Here is a 17,403-nt window from a genome sequence, read left to right as displayed (position 1 = left end):
TTAATTTTCAGTACAGTAAGAAAACAACAAAACATAAATTTTTTGGTTATTTACCAACTTTGTAAACAATGGCATAACATGCATATACACACAGGGTCCGTTGCCAGGGTTAATGTGGTCAACATATATAAAATAAATACTGAATAAGATAAGGCTACGAATGGTTTCTTAACAAAACCTTTCTACATATAAAGTGCTTTTTTTGATTGATTGATTGAGACTTTTATTAGTAGATTGCACAGTACAGCACATATTCCGTACAATTGACCACTGAATGCAAACACCCCAATAAGTCGGGGTCCACGTGCATCAACACTCCCCCCTACCCCCCCGCCCGGCTAACTTGGCAGTAAGAGGAGATATGGGCTTATTGTTCTTCCACCATAGAAGTGGGTCAAAATCTAGTTTTTAATGCACTAAAGCAACCCCCTGCCACCCCAAACGGGACAAGCGGTAGAAAATGGATGGATGGATGGATGGATGGATGGATGGTGTGAAATCTGCTGCTATAAAAACATTTGTTATTGCTTCAGCCCTGCCTGACTCGCCAAGGAAAGGCTGCTTGAATGCGGTGGTGACGCTAAAAAGGAGTTGGCATGTTTCACTTGTTGGCAGAAGTGTACCCTACTGCTGCTCAACAATGTCGGCAAACATCGTCCTCCATTGTTGTATCGCACCGCGTAGCCAAAGTGTTCCCAAACGGGAGATCTTATCGAGGCAGGAGGGTCTTCCAGCTCTGGTTTTTGCATGTCACTGCTAGCCTGCCGTGTGTTGTGCCCCGCTCTGCATTGTTTACACAAGCTGTGGTGCGCTACCTGATATGTCCGTGTGGAAACTCCTTCGGTACACCTCCGAACCGAACCAAAACCCCAGTACCGAAACGGTTCAATACAAATACACGTACCGTTACACCCCTAATTAATATCATATTGATATATATATATATATATATATATATATATATATATATATAAGTTGACGTGAGACAATTCTACTTCCATATTAAAGTGCATACTCACGCTAAGATCTTGTGGTAGTTGATGGCGTTAGCCAAGCTTAAGAACTTCTGAATTTTATCCATGACGGAGGCGGGCTCGGTCTTCAGCATCTGTCCATCCAAGACCAACAGCTGGGGAAGAAAACACACCAAAATGTCAGTGACGGCAAAGTTGTGGATGTTTTTCATTGATTGAAACGTTTAATTCCTAGATTGCACAATACACTACATATTCCGTACAAGTGACCACCAAATGGTAACACCCCAATAAGTTTTTCAACTTGTTTAAAGGCCTACTGAAATGAGATGTTCTTATTTAAACAGGGATAGCAGGTCCATTCTATGTGTCATACTTCATCATTTTGCGATATTGCCATATTTTTGCTGAAAGGATTTAGTAGAGAACATCCACGATAAAGTTGGCAACTTTTGGTGGCTAATAAAAAAGCCTTGCCTGTACCGGAAGTAGCAGACGATGTGCGCGTGACGTCACGGGTTGTGGAGCTCCTCACATCTGAACATTGTTTACAATCATGGCCACCAGCAGCTAGAGCGATTCTGACCAAGAAAGCGACAATTTCCCCTATTAATTTGAGCGAGGATGAAAGATTCGTGGATGAGGAAATTTAGAGTGAAACACTAGAAGAAAAAAAAAGTTAAAAAAAAAGTTAAAAAAAAGCAAAAAAGCAAGGACAGTGGGAGCGATTCAGATGTTGTTATCCAATCAATCCACTTTATTTATATAGCACATTTAAACAACAATAACGTTTCCAAAGTGCTGCACAGCCATGTTAAAAACAATATTAAAAAAAACAACAACAATATTATGCTCCACCAATGACTGAATAAAAACAAAAAATGAATAAATATAAAACCAATAAAAACAATATAAAAACAAATATGATTAAAAACTATTTTAAAGGGTAAAATCAATTAAAACAGTAAAATAGAAATCAAAGTGTATAAAAAACACAGAGGACAACAGAGGACCACACAACTCACGTAGTGTTAAAAGCCAAAGAATAAAAGCGGGTCTTAAAACGAGACTTAAAAGAGTCCACTGTGGAAGCAGTTTGAACATGGAGCAGCAGAGTAAATGTTAGACACATTTACTAGGATAATTCTGGAAAATTCCTTATCTGCCTATTGTGTTGCTAGTGTTTTAGTGAGTTAAATAGTACCTGATAGTCGGAGGGGTGTGTCCACGGGTGTGTTGACACCAGAGTCTCTGAGGGAAGTCACGGCAGCTGCATGGACGGTGCAAGCTCCGCTGATGTCTCCGGTAAGAGGCGACTTATTACCACAAATTTCTCACCGAAAACTGCCGGTTGACATGTAGTCGGGATCCATGTTCGCTTGACCGCTCTGATCCATAGTAAAGCTTCATCTTCAGGAATTTTAAACAAGGAATCACCGTGTGTTTGTGTGGCTAAAGGCTAAAGCTTCCCAACTCCATCTTTCTACTTTGACATCTCCATTTTTAATTGAACAAATTGCAAAAGATTCAGCAACACAGATGTCCAGAATACTGTGTAATTATGTGATGAAAGTCCTACTGAAAGCCACTACTAGCCACCACGCAGTCTGATAGTTTATATATCAATGATGAAATATTAACATTGCAACACATGCCAATACGCCCGCTTTACTTTACTAAATTAAAATTTTTAATTTCCCGCTGAGTTTCTTGTTGAAAATGTTGCGGAATGATGACGCATGCGTGTGATGTCTCAGGTTGTAGCGGACATATTAGCGCAGCACCACACACACAGCTAAAAGTCGTCTCTTTCATCGCATAATTACACAGTAATTTGGACATCTGTGTTGCTGAATCTTTTGCAATTTGTTCAATTAATAATGGAGGAGTCAAAGTAGAAAGATGGAGGTGAGAAGCTTTAGCCTTTAGCCACACAAACACACAGTGATTCCTTGTTTAAAATTCCTGGAAGTGGAGCTTTACTATGGATCAGAGCGGTCAAGTGAACATGGTTCCAGACCACTTGTCAACCGGCAGGTTCTGGTGAGAAAATTGTAGTAAAAAGTCGCCTCTTACCGGAGATCAGCTGAGCTTGCGCCGTCCATACAGCTGCCGTCGACTTCCCTCAGAGACTCTGGTGTCAACACACCCGTGGACACACACCTCCGACTATCAGGTACTATTTAATGTCACTAAAACACTAGCAACACAATAGAAAGATAAGGGATTTCCCAGAATTATCCTAGTAAATGTGTCTAAAAACATCTGCATCCGTCCCAATGCAATCGCCTTTTTTTTTTAACTTTATTTTTATTTATTTACTAGTCCTTCGCTATCAATATTGTCATCCACGAATCTTTCATCCTCGTTCAAATTAATGGGGAAATTGTCGTTTTTTCGGTCCGAATATTTCTTGCTGCTGGAGGCTCCCATTATAAACACTGTGAGGATGTGAGGAGCCCTCACTCCTGTGATGTCATCGTCTGCTACTTCCTGTACAGGCAAGGCTTTTTTATTAGCGACCAAAAGTTGCAGACTTTATCGTGGATGTTCTCTACTAAATCCTTTCAGCAGAAATATGGCAATATGGCGAAATGATGAAGTATGACACATAGAATGGACCTGCTATCCCCGTTTAAATAAGAACATCTCATTTCAGTAGGCCTTTAAAGCAGACTACTTATAAATTAAATCGGGCTGGAAAATAATGTCCGCCACAACCGGTGACGTCACAAACACGCGTCATCATTCCGCAACGTTTTCAACAGGAAACTCCCCGGGAAATGTAAAATTGCAATTTAGTAAACTAAAAAGGTCGTATTGGCATGTGTTGCAATGTTAATATTTCATCATTGATATATAAACTATCAGACTGCGTGGTGGCTAGTAGTGGCTTTCAGTAGGCCTTTAAGTCGGGGTCCACGTTAATCAATTCATGGTCATTCATGGTGTATTCCGCACACAGTACCATTTTCTACCGCTTGTCCCGCTTGTTCGGGGTCGCAGGGGGTTGCTTTATTGCATTAAAAACTATATTTTGACCCACTTCTATGGTGGAAGAACAATAAGCCCATATCTTCTCTTACTGCCAAGTTCGCCAGGCGGGGGGGTGTGGGGGTATTATGTTGATGCACGTGGAACCAGACTTAAACAAGTTGAAAAACGTATTGGGGTGTTACCATTTAGTGGTCAATTGTAGGGAATATGTACTGTACTGTGCAATCTACTAATAAAAGTCTCATCAATCAGTCAGAGGCATACCTGGCTGGAGTGGTAGTAGTTGATCCAGCGCTCCAGGTGCACGGCGTACCAGCCTGGCAACAGACAGCGATTCTGGAGGACCCGCAGCTTGGCCGGGGCGTCCTGGCCGGCCGTGATGACATCGTGGAAGGAGTATTTCAGCGCCACCGGGTCATCGTGGGCTCTTTGGTGCTGTGGGCGGACAGCCAGGAGTCCTTTATCATCTGGTCCTCTAACGAGGCAAGAGTGCTTTTTTCAGGGTGGCCCACCTGGTACCAAGAGTACGCTCTGTCCGCCGGGTTGATAAGGATGGTGATGATCTTGGCTTTGGGCAAGAGGGCCGCAGCCCTCTGAGCCGCCACCTCCGAGTCGAAGTAGTTGGCACTTTTCTCAAAGTAGTAGTCAGAGCTGGCGTTCGAGGGCAACGGGAAGTACTCCATATACCTGACATGCAGTATGTACTCAGTGTTAATGGTCGTCACATTTCATCAGATGTACAAACCTCGTTTCCATATGAGTTGGGAAATTGTGTTAGATGTAAATATAAACAGAATACAATGATTTGCAAATCCTTTTCAAGCCATATTCAGTTGAATATGCTACAAAGACAACATATTTCATGTTCAAACTCATAAACTTTTTTTTTTGCAAATAATCATTAACTAAAAAATTTATGCCAGCAACACGTGACAAAGAAGTTGGGAAAGGTGGCAATAAATACTGATAAAGTTGAGGAATGCTCATCAAACACTTATTGTGAACATCCCACAGGTGTGCAGGCTAATTGGGAACAGGTGGGTGCCATGATTGGCTATAAAAACAGCTTCCCAAAAAATGCTCAGTCTTTCACAAGAAAGGATGGGGCGAGGTACACCCCTTTGTCCACAACTGTGTGAGCAAATAGTCAAACAGTTTAAGAACAACCTTTTTCAAAGTGACATTGCAAGAAATTTAGGGATTTCAACATCTACGCTCCATAATATCATCAAAAGGTTCAGAGAATCTGGAAAAAATCACTCCACGTAAGCGGCATGGCCGGAAACCAACATTGAATGACCGTGACCTTCCATCCCTCAGACGGCACTGTATCAAAAACTGACATCGATCTCTAAAGGATATCACCACATGGGCTCAGGAACACTTCATAAAACCACTGTCAGTAAATACAGTTCATCGCTACATCTGTAAGTGCAAGTTAAAACTCTACTATGCAAAGCGAAAGCCATTTATCAACAACATCCAGAAACGCTGCCGGCTTCTCTGGGCCCGAGATCATCTAAGATGGACTGATGCAAAGTGGAAAAGTGTTCTGTGGTCTTACGAGTCCACATTTCAAATTGTTTTTGGAAACTGTGGACGTTGTGTCCTCTGGACCAAAGGGGAAGCAAACCATCCGGACTGTTATCGACGCAAAGTTGAAAAGCCAGCATCTGTGATGGTATGGGGGTGCATTAGTGCCCAAGGCATGGGTAACTTACACATCTGTGAAGGCACCATTAATGCTGAAAGGTACATACAGGTTTTGGAACAACATATGCTGCAATCTAAACGCCATCTTTTTCATGGGCGCCCCTGCTTATTTCAGCAAGACAATGCCGAGCCACATTCAGCACGTGTTTCAACAGCATGGCTTCGTAGTAAAAGAGTGCGGGTACTTTCCTGGCCCGCCTGCAGTCCAGACCTGTCTCCCATGGAAAATGTGTGGCACATTATGAAGCGTAAAATAGCACAGCGGAGACTGTTGAAGGACTGAAGCTCTACATAAAACAAGAATGGGAAAGAATTCCACTTTCAAAGCTTCAACAATTAGTTTCCTCAGTTCCCAAACGTTTATTGAGTGTTGTTAAAAGAAAAGGTGATGTAACACAGTGGTGAACATGCCCTTTCCGAACTACTTTGGGACGTGTTGCGGCCATGAAATTTTAAGTTAATTATTATTTGCAAAAAAAAATTGTTTATGAGTTTGAACATCAAATATGTTGTCTTTGTAGCATATTCAAATGAATATGGCTTGAAAAGGATTTGCAAATCATTGTATTCTGTTCATATTTACATCTAAAACTTTTTCCCAACTCAAATGGAAACAAAGTTTGTAGATGTAGACGTCAAACTATGCAGGCAGGGTTTGACGTCCACTAAGCATCACGAGTCAGAGAAAAAAAGTGTAAAAAGAAGCTTAATGATTGTGCTCTAATTGAACCTCAATTCAATGTGGATATGGATAGACATAAACACTAATTATCTTGGGGGTCTCATTCATTAATGAGTGTTTTTGTTGTTGCAGTGAACGGCCCTGGTGTAAAATTGACATCCCCAAAGTGCTCTTAAAGACGCCATTTGCATAAAAATGTCAGTAAAACAAAAGTAGTCTAAAGCTTTCGATGTTTTTTTCTGTGCAACATAATAATTTGCAGCGTATTGCTGGCCCGCTGTCTTCCCGATGAATGTGCTTTTAAACAACAGGCTGCAATCAAACTCTCCCTGGTGGGATGACAACATGTGACATGACATGTGTCCCAGAAACGTCTGTCTGCTGCTATTTTCCACAGAAGATTTTGGAGTGAGCTGAAGGTGCGACACACACTTTTATTTTTACACCGCCTTTCTTCAATATGGTCACACGGGCCAAGCACAGCACTTTGCCACATTTGGCGCATTCCGCAAATTGGCTCAGTAAACGGAGTACGTGGGGCTTGGCGATATATCGATATACTCGATATATCGCGGGTTTGTCTCTGTGCGATATAGAAAATGACTATATGGTGATATTGGAGTATACGCTCTCACACAGTTGCTTTTAGCTGCTGGCATTACACTACAGACTCTTCTCACTCTTTCTTGTCTCTCCTTCTCACAGACTGCAGATATATCACATTGTAGCGGTTTTGTTTTTTTACCCTTCGCGTTCATATTTCACTGTTTGTTGCATTTTTGTTGTTTCGTTTGCTTGTAAAATATCAGTCAATCAATGATTATTTATATATCCCTAAATGACTAGTGTCTCAAAGGGCTGCACAAACCACAACGACATCCTCGGTAGGCCCACATAAGGGCAAGGAAAACTCCCACCCAGTGGGACGTCGGTGACAATGATGACTATGAGAACCTTGGAGAGGACCACATATGAGGGCAACCCCCCCCCTCCAAATATGTGGATGGAGAGGGGGTGTGACGTTCATATGTTGTCAATATTCAGTGTTTTATCAATCATATTGTAAATCCCACATTACTGTCATGTACTTTCTGGGTGTCTCCTTCAGTAGACAATTTTAAATTCAATTCCGTTTTTTAGGGCGGTCTGGTTTTAGCATTCAGTCAGACATTATTGTGAGGTTTTGTACTAGTGTTCCTAAAAATAGATATACCGGCCCCCAGACACATTTGTTTCTCTAAATTTGGCCCCCAGAGTCAAAATACTTGCCCATGCCTGCACCATGGACTGGACTTTTACAATATTATGTCAGACCCACTCGACGTCCATTGCATCCGGTCTCCCCTAGAGGGGGGAGGTTACCCACATGTGCGGTCCTCTCCAAGGTTTTCTCATAGTCATTCTCATCGAGAGTTTTTCCTTGTCCTTATGTGGGCGCTGAACCGCGGATGTCGTTGTGGCTTGTGTAGCGCTTTGAGACACTTGTGATTTAGGGCAGGGGTCAGCAACCTTTACCACTCAAAGAGCCATTTAGACCCGTTTCACAAAGTAAAGAAAACAATGGGAGCCACATAACTCTTTTGAAATTTATAATGAAACAAAACTGCATATAGAGTTTTTTTTTGCTTTGTGCTATGCATAAACCAGGGGTCTCAGACACGCAGCCCACACCTTATATGAAAATGTAATGTTAGTGCGACCCGCAAGTTTTATATGAATGCCACTTGACAGCCTCACACCTGCCAACCTTCCCTATTTTCCCAGGACTTTCCCGAATTTCAGAGTACTTACACCCTCGAATGTACGCTGGTGTTCATCCAATGAACAATAATAAGGGCGTACAATGATGGCACTACCGCTAGCGCCCTCTACAGCTTGTACAAATAGCTTGCCAGCCCAAAGAAGTGTTTGACGAGGCTATTGCAGACACACCGTAAGAAACTGCAAGGCATCCTTATTCAACAGCCATACTGGTCACACTGAGGGTGGCCGTTTAAACAACTTTAGCACACTTACTAATATGCGCCACTCTGTGAACCCACACCAAACAAGAATGGCAAACACATTTTGGGGGAACATCCGCACTATAACACAACATAAACATGACAGAACAAATACCCAGAATCCCATGTATCCCTGACTCTACCGGGCACATTATACACCCAGCTACTACCAACCCAACCCAACCCCCCTCCCACCCTTCCGTGCGTCGGTTAAGGTGGGCGAGGTTTGGGGGGGTTGTAAATTGTAGCCCGGAATAGTCAGGGATACATGGGATTCTGGGTATTTGTTATGTTGTGTTATAGTGAGGATGTTCTGAAATGTGTTTGTCATTCTTGTTTGGTGTGGGTTCACAGTGTGGCGCATGTTAGTAAGTGTTAAAGTTGTTTATATCGCAGTGGAAGAGTGGCCGTGCGCAACCTGAGGGTCCCTGGTTCAATCCCCACCTAGTACCAACCTCGTCACGTCCGTTGTGTCCTGAGCAAGACACTTCACCATTGCTCCTGATGGGTGCTGGTTAGCACCTTGCATGTCAGCTCCCTCCATCAGTGTGTGAATGTGTGTGTGAATGTGGAAGTAGTGTCAAAGTGCTTTGAGTACCTTGAAGGTGGAAAAGTGCTATACAAGTACAACCCATTTACCATTTATTTAACCCTCAGTGTGACCTGTATGGCTGTTGACCAAGTATGCCTTGCAGTAGCATATGCGTTCAGAGAGAGGTGGCATCCAAAATGTGCCGGCACGCAGATTCCATGGTGAGAATCCTGGCGCAATGACATGTAGAAAAGGTGTTAAGGTATTGTCCTCACAGCACGCCCTCAAAGATACTGTCTGGGTGAAAATCAAAAAATGTTAACCCGGGAGATTTCTGATAAAAACACTGAAATTTGGGAATCTGACGGACTTCCCGGGTGTTCGGCAAGTATGCGGCTGAGCCACACCAGAGTGGTCAAAGAGCCGCGGGTTGCCGAGCCCTGATTTAGGGCTATATAAATAAACATTGGCTGAATGATTGAAGGCAGCGATGTACAGAGACATCCTGGATGAAATCCAACGCTTCCTATCCAACCTGATGGAGCCTGAGAGGTGCTGCAGAGAGGATTGGGCAAAACAGATCCCTCCAAAACTGTTCCGGATCAAGATTCTGCAGTCCGTATGTGTGTCAGTTCGGTTTTAATGCATGTAAAATGAGAGTAGAGAGTGCAGGGGTACAATGCATGATCTGAATAAGTACTTTTAGGGGATTTGGTTTAAATTGCAAAGATGAAATACTCTCATACTGTGATGAGTGGGGCAGGTCTAACAGATGCTGGATTAAAAAAAAGACAGGTATGCTTTGGACCACATGGCTGCCGTGTCACTTTTCTTACCAGTCAATGCCTCTGTGGTAGTTGTGGCCGTTGAAGAACTGGATCTCCTCAAAGGTCTCCTTGCTGGGGTAGTTACTGGTCAGGTCGGGGTGCATGCTAAGGAACAGGTAGAGCGCGGTGGTGCCTGAGAAGGGCAGCCCGAGACAAGATGGGAGTTGACAGCAGGGAGGAAATAAAGAGCAAGGAAAGAGGATTAAGCCGAGGTAAATCCAATTACTTTGTACCCGGTACAGTGAAGGCTGACACTTGTGTAATGGAAACTGCATAACGAGGCGGCAACACCTTCGTAACAAACCAGCGCTCGATGAAGGAGAAACATTGCCGACTTCCTGAGAGCTAATCAAATGCTTTTTAAAGCCAACAAACAGAAGTAAAAAGTTATTTTCAACGTTTTCACTACAACCTGCAGAGGGGGCTGATGTGCTGCATCTCACCTGTCTTCTGAGGGCCAATGACAAGTAGTTTGGGGAAGCGGTCACATGTTTTTTCTTTGGACCAGATGTCCTTATGTCGCTTGTCCTCACATGGATCCTGCAGAGGAACAATCCAACACGGATGATGGCAATATACAGTGGGGCAAAAAAGTATTTAGTCAGCCAGCGATTGTGCAAGTTCTCCCACTTCAAAGGATGACAGAGGTCTGTCATTTTCATCATAGGTACACTTCAACTGGGAGAGACAGAATCCAGGAATTCACATTGTAGGAAATTTAAAGAATTTATTTGTAAATGATGGTGGAAAATAAGTATTTGGTCAAGCATTCAAAGCTCTCACTGATGGAAGGAGGTTTTGGCTCCAAATCTCACGATACATGGCCCCATTCATTCTTTCCTTAACACGGATCAATCGTCCTGTCCCCTTAGCAGAAAAACAGCCCCAAAGCATGATGTTTCCACCCCCATGCTTCACAGTAGGTATGGTGTTCTTGGGATGCAACTCAGTATTCTTCTTCCTCCAAACACCAGCAGTTGAGTTGATACCAAAATGGATACATGGATGATACAGCAGAGGATTGGGAGAATGTCATGTGGTCAGATGAAAGCAAAATAGAACTTTTTGGTATAAACTCAACTGGTGGTGTTTGGAGGAAGAAGAATACTGAGTTGCATCCCAAGAACACCATACCTACTGTGAAGCATGGGGGTGGAAACATCATGCTTTGGGGCTGTTTTTCTGCTAAGGGGACAGGACGATTGATCCGTGTTAAGGAAAGAATGAATGGGGCCATGTATCCTGAGATTTGGAGCCAAAACCTCCTTCTATCAGTGAGAGCTTTGAATGCTTGACCAAATACTTATTTTCCACCGTAATTTACAAATAAATTCTTTGAAATTCCTACATGGTGAATTCCTGGGTTTTTTTTTCCACATTCTGTCTCTCCCAGTTGAAGTGTACCTATGATGAAAATGACAGACCTCTGTCATCATTTGAAGTGGGAGAACTTGCACAATCGCTGGCTGACTAAATACTGTTTTGCCCCACTGTATAGTAGGACAGCACTCTGCTGGCATTAAATTTATACAAACCATTTAAACCAGGGGTGTCCAAAGTGCGGCCCGCAGGTAATTTTTTAACGGCCCCACAGCACATTTTAAAAATATGATTGAAACATTTTTAAAATGTAAAAAGTGATATAAAGGAGCCAACGGGTGAAATGTAACAAGAAAGTGTTGCAATGTTTACTCTAATAACACAAAGCTGCCCTGCAGGCTGTTTCTTTCTTTCAAAAATAATAATGAATCAAAATCAATGTCATTATGAATTATTGACCTATTCAAGGATCCAATTACATCACGTTAAATATTCAACTTTGAGATATTTTTGGTTGGGGGAAAATGTTGCATATTTTGTGTTTGCCATATTAAAAACGGAGCTGTTTTTTTAAAGAAAGGCCTAAAACGAACAAACAGAAAACCTAAACAACAAAGTTAAAGTTAAAGTAGCAATGATTGTCACACACACACACTAGGTGTGGCGAAATTATTCTCTGCATTTGACCCATGACCCTTGATCACCCCCTGGGAGGTGAGGGGAGCAGTGAGCAGCAGCGGTGGCCACGCCCGGGAATCATTTTTGGTGATTTAACCCCCAATTCTAACCCTTAATGCTGAGTGCCAAGCAGGGAGGTCATGGCTCCCATTTTTATAGTCTTTGGTATGACTCGGCCGGGGTTTGAACTCACGACCTACCCATCTCAGGGCGGACACTCAACAACAACAAAACAACAATAAAACTTATAATTGACGGATAGATCTGAAGTTGATCTGGAGATTACTGTGTTAAAAGTAAACAGTAAAAAACGGTATAATTTATTTTCTAACACTTTAATGAGTAGGACACTTTTGGATCCCCAATTATTTTAGTGTGATTTGTTTTTAATGTCATTGCTCAAAAAATAATAATGAATTAAAATCAATGGTGTTGTGACAAACAGAGCATACAACTTAAATCATTAAAATAATTATATTGACAAATAAACCTAATGTTGATCTAGAGATGTAAAACTTAAATAATAATAAAAAAAGAATGCTGAATAATGACACATTTTTAATATTTTTTGGACCAAAACTCTTTGGGGTCCCTGAGATCAAGCCTGAGTGGAGGCCCAAATGTATATTTTTTATACATTTATTGTATTGTTTTTTAAAATAAAAAATATCAAAACGTCCCCCTCTTGCTTTGATTTTTCAGTGTGCGGCCCTCAGTGGATAAAGTTTGGACACCCCTGACTTAAACAAAAGCGAAAATAGAATGTAAACAGTTTTCTTCTCACCTGCCAGAGTGGATCTCTCTCAGAGGGAAACAAGCTGAAGTATTTTTGAGCCAGCTGCACAGGCGGGAGGGTCTGCATCTTCAGGTTTGTCCAGGTCTTGACGAACATCATCAGGCTTTTAAAAGTGTACAGACCAAGGCGGTCGTTCCCGTAGTTGGACAAATGGGTCATGAAGATGCTGATCTGTAGGGAAGGAGACTGTTGTCAGGATTCCAGCATCAAGCACAACTAAAATATAACTAGGGCTGGGCGATATAGCCTTTTTTTAATATCTCGATATTTTTAGGCCATATCACGATACACAATATATATCTTAATATTTTGCCTTAGCCTTGAATGAACACTTGATGCATATAATGACAGCAGTATGATGATTCTATGTGTCTACATTCAAACATTCTTCTTCATACTGCATTCATATATGCTACTTTTAAACTTTCATGCAGAGAGGGAAATCACAACCAAAAGTGTATTTATGAAACAGTTATTAAGCAGTGGCACAAACATTCATGTCATTTCCAAAACAGAAAGTGCAAGATTGTCAGAGACATTTTAAAACAAGCTATGAGTGCACTTTTGTGCATGATGTCACTAAGATGACATATCAAAACAACACTAAATTAAAGTGCACTTTTTGTACAGAACGCCACTACAATAGTTTAAAACAAATAAAGTGCACTTTTGTGCATGATGTCACACAAGATATTTCAATAACTGTCAAATAAAAATGAGCTGCATAATAGGAAATCAATTCACTATGTGGTAGGTTCCTGCATGTTGTTCGCTATTTTTTTCATACGGTGTTGATGTGGAAATGGTTGCCTCGGCATTTTGTTGGTGTGGCACCAAACGGAGATGTTGACATGCGCAGTAAGCACTCTTCATTCTCTAGCAGGTGACTTTTCAAATGATGCTACATATTAGCAGTAATGCTACTTTTTGTAGCAAGGTTTCTGCCTCACACTTCACAAATTAAATTGTCTGTTCGACATCTTCCCACTTGAAGCCAAACCACCGCCAGACGATGGACCCCCTGCTGTTTTTCCTTCATTTATAGCCAGATTGCACCTTCTTTCTCTCGTACTACCATTCGCAACACAGCTAACGTTACTCTTGCTGCTATCGCTCTGCTCCGCGAGGGCGTGTACGTATGTGACAAATGTAAGTTCCTGCGCCTGCTGTTTGTGAGAAGAGACAAGCAAGAGCGGGAAGAGCCTGTAGTGTAATGCCAGCAGCTCAAAGCAACTGTGTGAGAACGTATACTCCAATATCACCATATAGTCATTTTCTATATCGCACAGATACAAACCCGCAATATATCGAGTATTTATATATATATATATATATATATATATATATATATATATATATATATATATATATATATATATATATATATATGTCTTGATTGGATTATCCAGAGAATAGTGCTCGATACCGTGGTAGAGCGCAATATGTATATGTGGTAAAAATCACAAGACTACTTCATCTCTACAGAACTGTTTCATGAGGGGTTCCCTCCTGATGATTGAGGGAACCCCTCATGAAACAGTTCTGTAGAGATGAAGTAGTCTTGTTATTTATTTCCACACATACATATATAAATATATATATATATATGTAGGTGTGGGAAAAAATCTCCTGATGATTGAGGGAACCCCTCATTAAACAGATCTGTAGAGATGAAGCATTCTTGTGATTTTTTCCCACACCTACATATTGCGCTCTACCACGGTATCGAGCACTATTCTCCGGATAATCCAATCAAGACATATATATGTATATATATATATATATATATATATAAACTGGGTTTTGGCTAGTATCAGAAAATCTGATCTAATGCTTTTAATGCAACTTTACACAAATGTAATGCCCGAGTCCTACTGAAGGTTGTTATTATAAATAGTCTAAAGCATACAATTGTCTGTCGACAACATTGTAAGGATTTGACAATGACAATGTTGAATAGTTGAAAAGTTTACTGTTGCCAAATGAAGCACTAATGTTATCATGATATATTACAACAATCCAAATAACCCTTTCAAACAGGAACATTGTTCATTGAGGTAGTATTTTTTACCATTTGAATTGGAAGGTCAATACTTAAAAATAAAATACTCTTAATCTCTGTCAGCAAAAATTGCACTTCAATATAAATTGAACATATTTTCTTCCCCAGTTGTTTTGTTGCCTTTTTATTTGCCGACGCCATCGTCCGTGCTGATGGCCTTATTTTACTCATTCCCTGTAAAGATGAAATAATCCCAGATAGGAACATTTGGCTTTATAATCAGCTTTTCTCCTCCTAACTGTTCTTACTTAGCAGCACTTCTCACTAGTGAGTCGCGACCAGCGAGGTAATGTCGTTTTTTTTTGTGTGTGTGCAAGCCAGCCTGCTCACACATCAAAGATTGTGGATGACTGACAAGAGGCTTAACTCGGTTCATTGGATTGGACTGTCAAATATGTATGTTTAGGTGCTGAGAGCAATGCACCAAGTGAGACCTCTTGAATCTATTTTGAAAGCTAGCGACAAAAAAAAGTAACACACAAAGACATGGCAAATAAGTTATCAAGTTCATTTTCATGTATCGTTTTATTTATTTATTACTTATTGACTATCCGCCCAACCCAACACATTTTTTTAATACCTTGAGACATTGTATTTAATGCTTTTGAATCCCATCTAAGGTCTTAATTTTTGGAATAATAAATGCTAATTTTTAATTGTAGAAGTCCTATAATGGCTTTTTTTTTTACCAATATCCAATATTCTGATATTGTCCAACTATATCAACCGACACAGATATATACAGTCGTGGAATGAACACATTATTATGCCTAATTTTGTTGTGATGCCCAGCTGGATGCATGAAACAATGTAACAAGGTTTTCCAAAAAAAAATCAACTCAAAAAAACATATTGTAGCGTCCCGGAAGCGTTAGTGCTGCAAGGGTTTCTGGGTATTTGTTTTGCTGTGTTTATGTTGTGTTACGGTGCGGATGTTCTCCCGAAATGTGTTTGTCATTCTTGTTTGGTGTGGGTTCACAGTGTGGCGCATATTTGTAACAGTGTTTAAGTTGTTTATACGGCCTCCCTCAGTGTGACCTGTATGGCTGTTGATCAAGTATGCCTCGCATTCACTTGTGTGTGTGAAAAGCCGTAGATATTATGTGACTGGGCCGGCATGCAAAGGCAGTGCCTTTAAGGTTTATCGGCGCTCTGTACTTCTCCCTACGTCCGTGTACAAAGCGGCGTTTTAAAAAGTCATACATTTTACTTTTTGAAACAGATATCGAAAATTTCTGATATTACAATGTAAAGCATTTATCGGTTGATAATATCGGTAGTTCGGTGTTATTGGACATCCCTAATTTTAATGCTTTATAATGACAAGCACATGCCTCAAATTTTTACTTTTTAAGGTCAAGGCAAGTGTTGCTTTGAAGGGGGGCTCATAACCAATCATGGCCCAAGTAATAATCAAGATTATTGTTATCAAAATGTAAATAATGATTACGGATTGTTGGGTGAAGCAGTGTTGGGGTGTGAACATACCATTATGTCTTTTGTAATGTCTCATAAAAAGGCCGTAGATAAACGTTCAATTTATCTAAAGACAAATATAAGTTTTTTTTATTTGTTGCCACAGTTGCCATGGATACATTCGAGCCCTGCCAGCGGAAACCAAGAATAAATAATTATTGTCTCCATTCTTACAACTTGTATTTATTATGTCCTACACTATCTTTGTTTATTGTTGTTTTATCATCCTGGCAGTTATCTCAAAGGTTCCTGCTATGTAAGTGAAGCCCTTTGAGCGGTAAAAGAGTTAGGTGGTTGTGATGATCGTGCGGGACTGAAGGCTAGAGAAATGTTCTCAAAAAAAGGTATACACCTAGACCACAGGTGTCAAAGTCAAGGCCCGGGGGCCAGATCTGGCTCGTGACATTTTTTCTGGCCCCCAACCCCCTGGAAATGATATGTGTCAATAAAGTAGTTCATATGTTCTCAATAAATGTAATTGACAGAAAAAATATTAGGGATGTCCCATAATATCGGACTTCCTGTATTATCGGCGATAAATGCTTTAAAATGTAATATCAGAAATTATCGGTATTGGTTTCAAAATTATTGGTATAGGTTTCAAAAAGTAAAATGTATTACTTTTTAAAACGCCGCTGTGTACACGGACGTAGGGAGAAGTACAGAGCGCCAATAAACCTTAAAGGCACTGCCTTTGCGTGGCGGCCCAGTCACATAATATCTACGGCTTTTCACACACACAAGTGAATGAGAGGCATACTTGGTCAACAATCATACAGGTCACACTAAGGGTGGCTGTATAAACAACTTTAACACTGTTACAAATATGCGCCACACTGTGAACCCACACCAAACAAGAATGAAAAACACATTTTGGGAGAACATCCGCACTGTAACACAACATAAGCACAACATAACAAATACCCAGAAACCCTTGCAGCACTAACTCTTCTAGGGCGCTACAATATACACCCTGCTCCCCCCTACATCCCCCAACTAATTTCCGCCCCCCTCAACCTCCTCATGCTCTCTCAGGGAGAGCATGTCCCAAATTCTAAGCTGCTGTTTTGAGGCATGTTAAAAAAATAATGCACTTTGTGACTTCAATAATAAATATTGCAGTGCCATGTTGGCATTTTTCTTTTCCATAACTTGAGTTGATTTATTTTGGAAGACCTTGTTACATTGTTTAATGCATCCAGCGGGGCATCACAACAAAATTAGGCATAATAATGTGTTCATTCCAAGACTGTTTATATCGGTATCGGTAATTAAGAGTTGGAAAATATTGGATATCGGCAAAAAAAGCCATTATCAGACATCTCTAAAAAATATATGTACTG

General features: G+C 40.9%; 1 protein-coding gene across 3 annotated transcripts in view; it reads right to left on the bottom strand.

Moving 5' to 3' along the window:
- The window catches only part of ndst1b (N-deacetylase/N-sulfotransferase (heparan glucosaminyl) 1b), a 187,744-nt gene that overhangs the window by 8,356 nt on the left and 161,985 nt on the right, over positions 1–17,403 (bottom strand). For all 3 annotated transcript variants that reach the window (XM_061902118.1, XM_061902117.1, XM_061902119.1), the window contains 6 exons: positions 12,511–12,693; positions 10,172–10,268; positions 9,738–9,861; positions 4,484–4,658; positions 4,236–4,406; positions 1,020–1,129 (listed from right to left, as the gene is read on the bottom strand). In XM_061902118.1, the coding sequence (XP_061758102.1) occupies positions 1,020–1,129; positions 4,236–4,406; positions 4,484–4,658; positions 9,738–9,861; positions 10,172–10,268; positions 12,511–12,693 (860 nt within the window). The remainder of the gene's footprint in view (positions 1–1,019; positions 1,130–4,235; positions 4,407–4,483; positions 4,659–9,737; positions 9,862–10,171; positions 10,269–12,510; positions 12,694–17,403) is intronic.

The sequence above is a fragment of the Nerophis ophidion genome, linkage group LG05 (assembly GCF_033978795.1).
Source record: "Nerophis ophidion isolate RoL-2023_Sa linkage group LG05, RoL_Noph_v1.0, whole genome shotgun sequence".
Classification (NCBI taxonomy): Eukaryota; Metazoa; Chordata; class Actinopteri; order Syngnathiformes; family Syngnathidae; genus Nerophis; species Nerophis ophidion.
The sequence above is the reverse complement of the archived record's forward strand: the minus strand, read 5'-3'. Positions and strand labels throughout refer to the sequence as shown.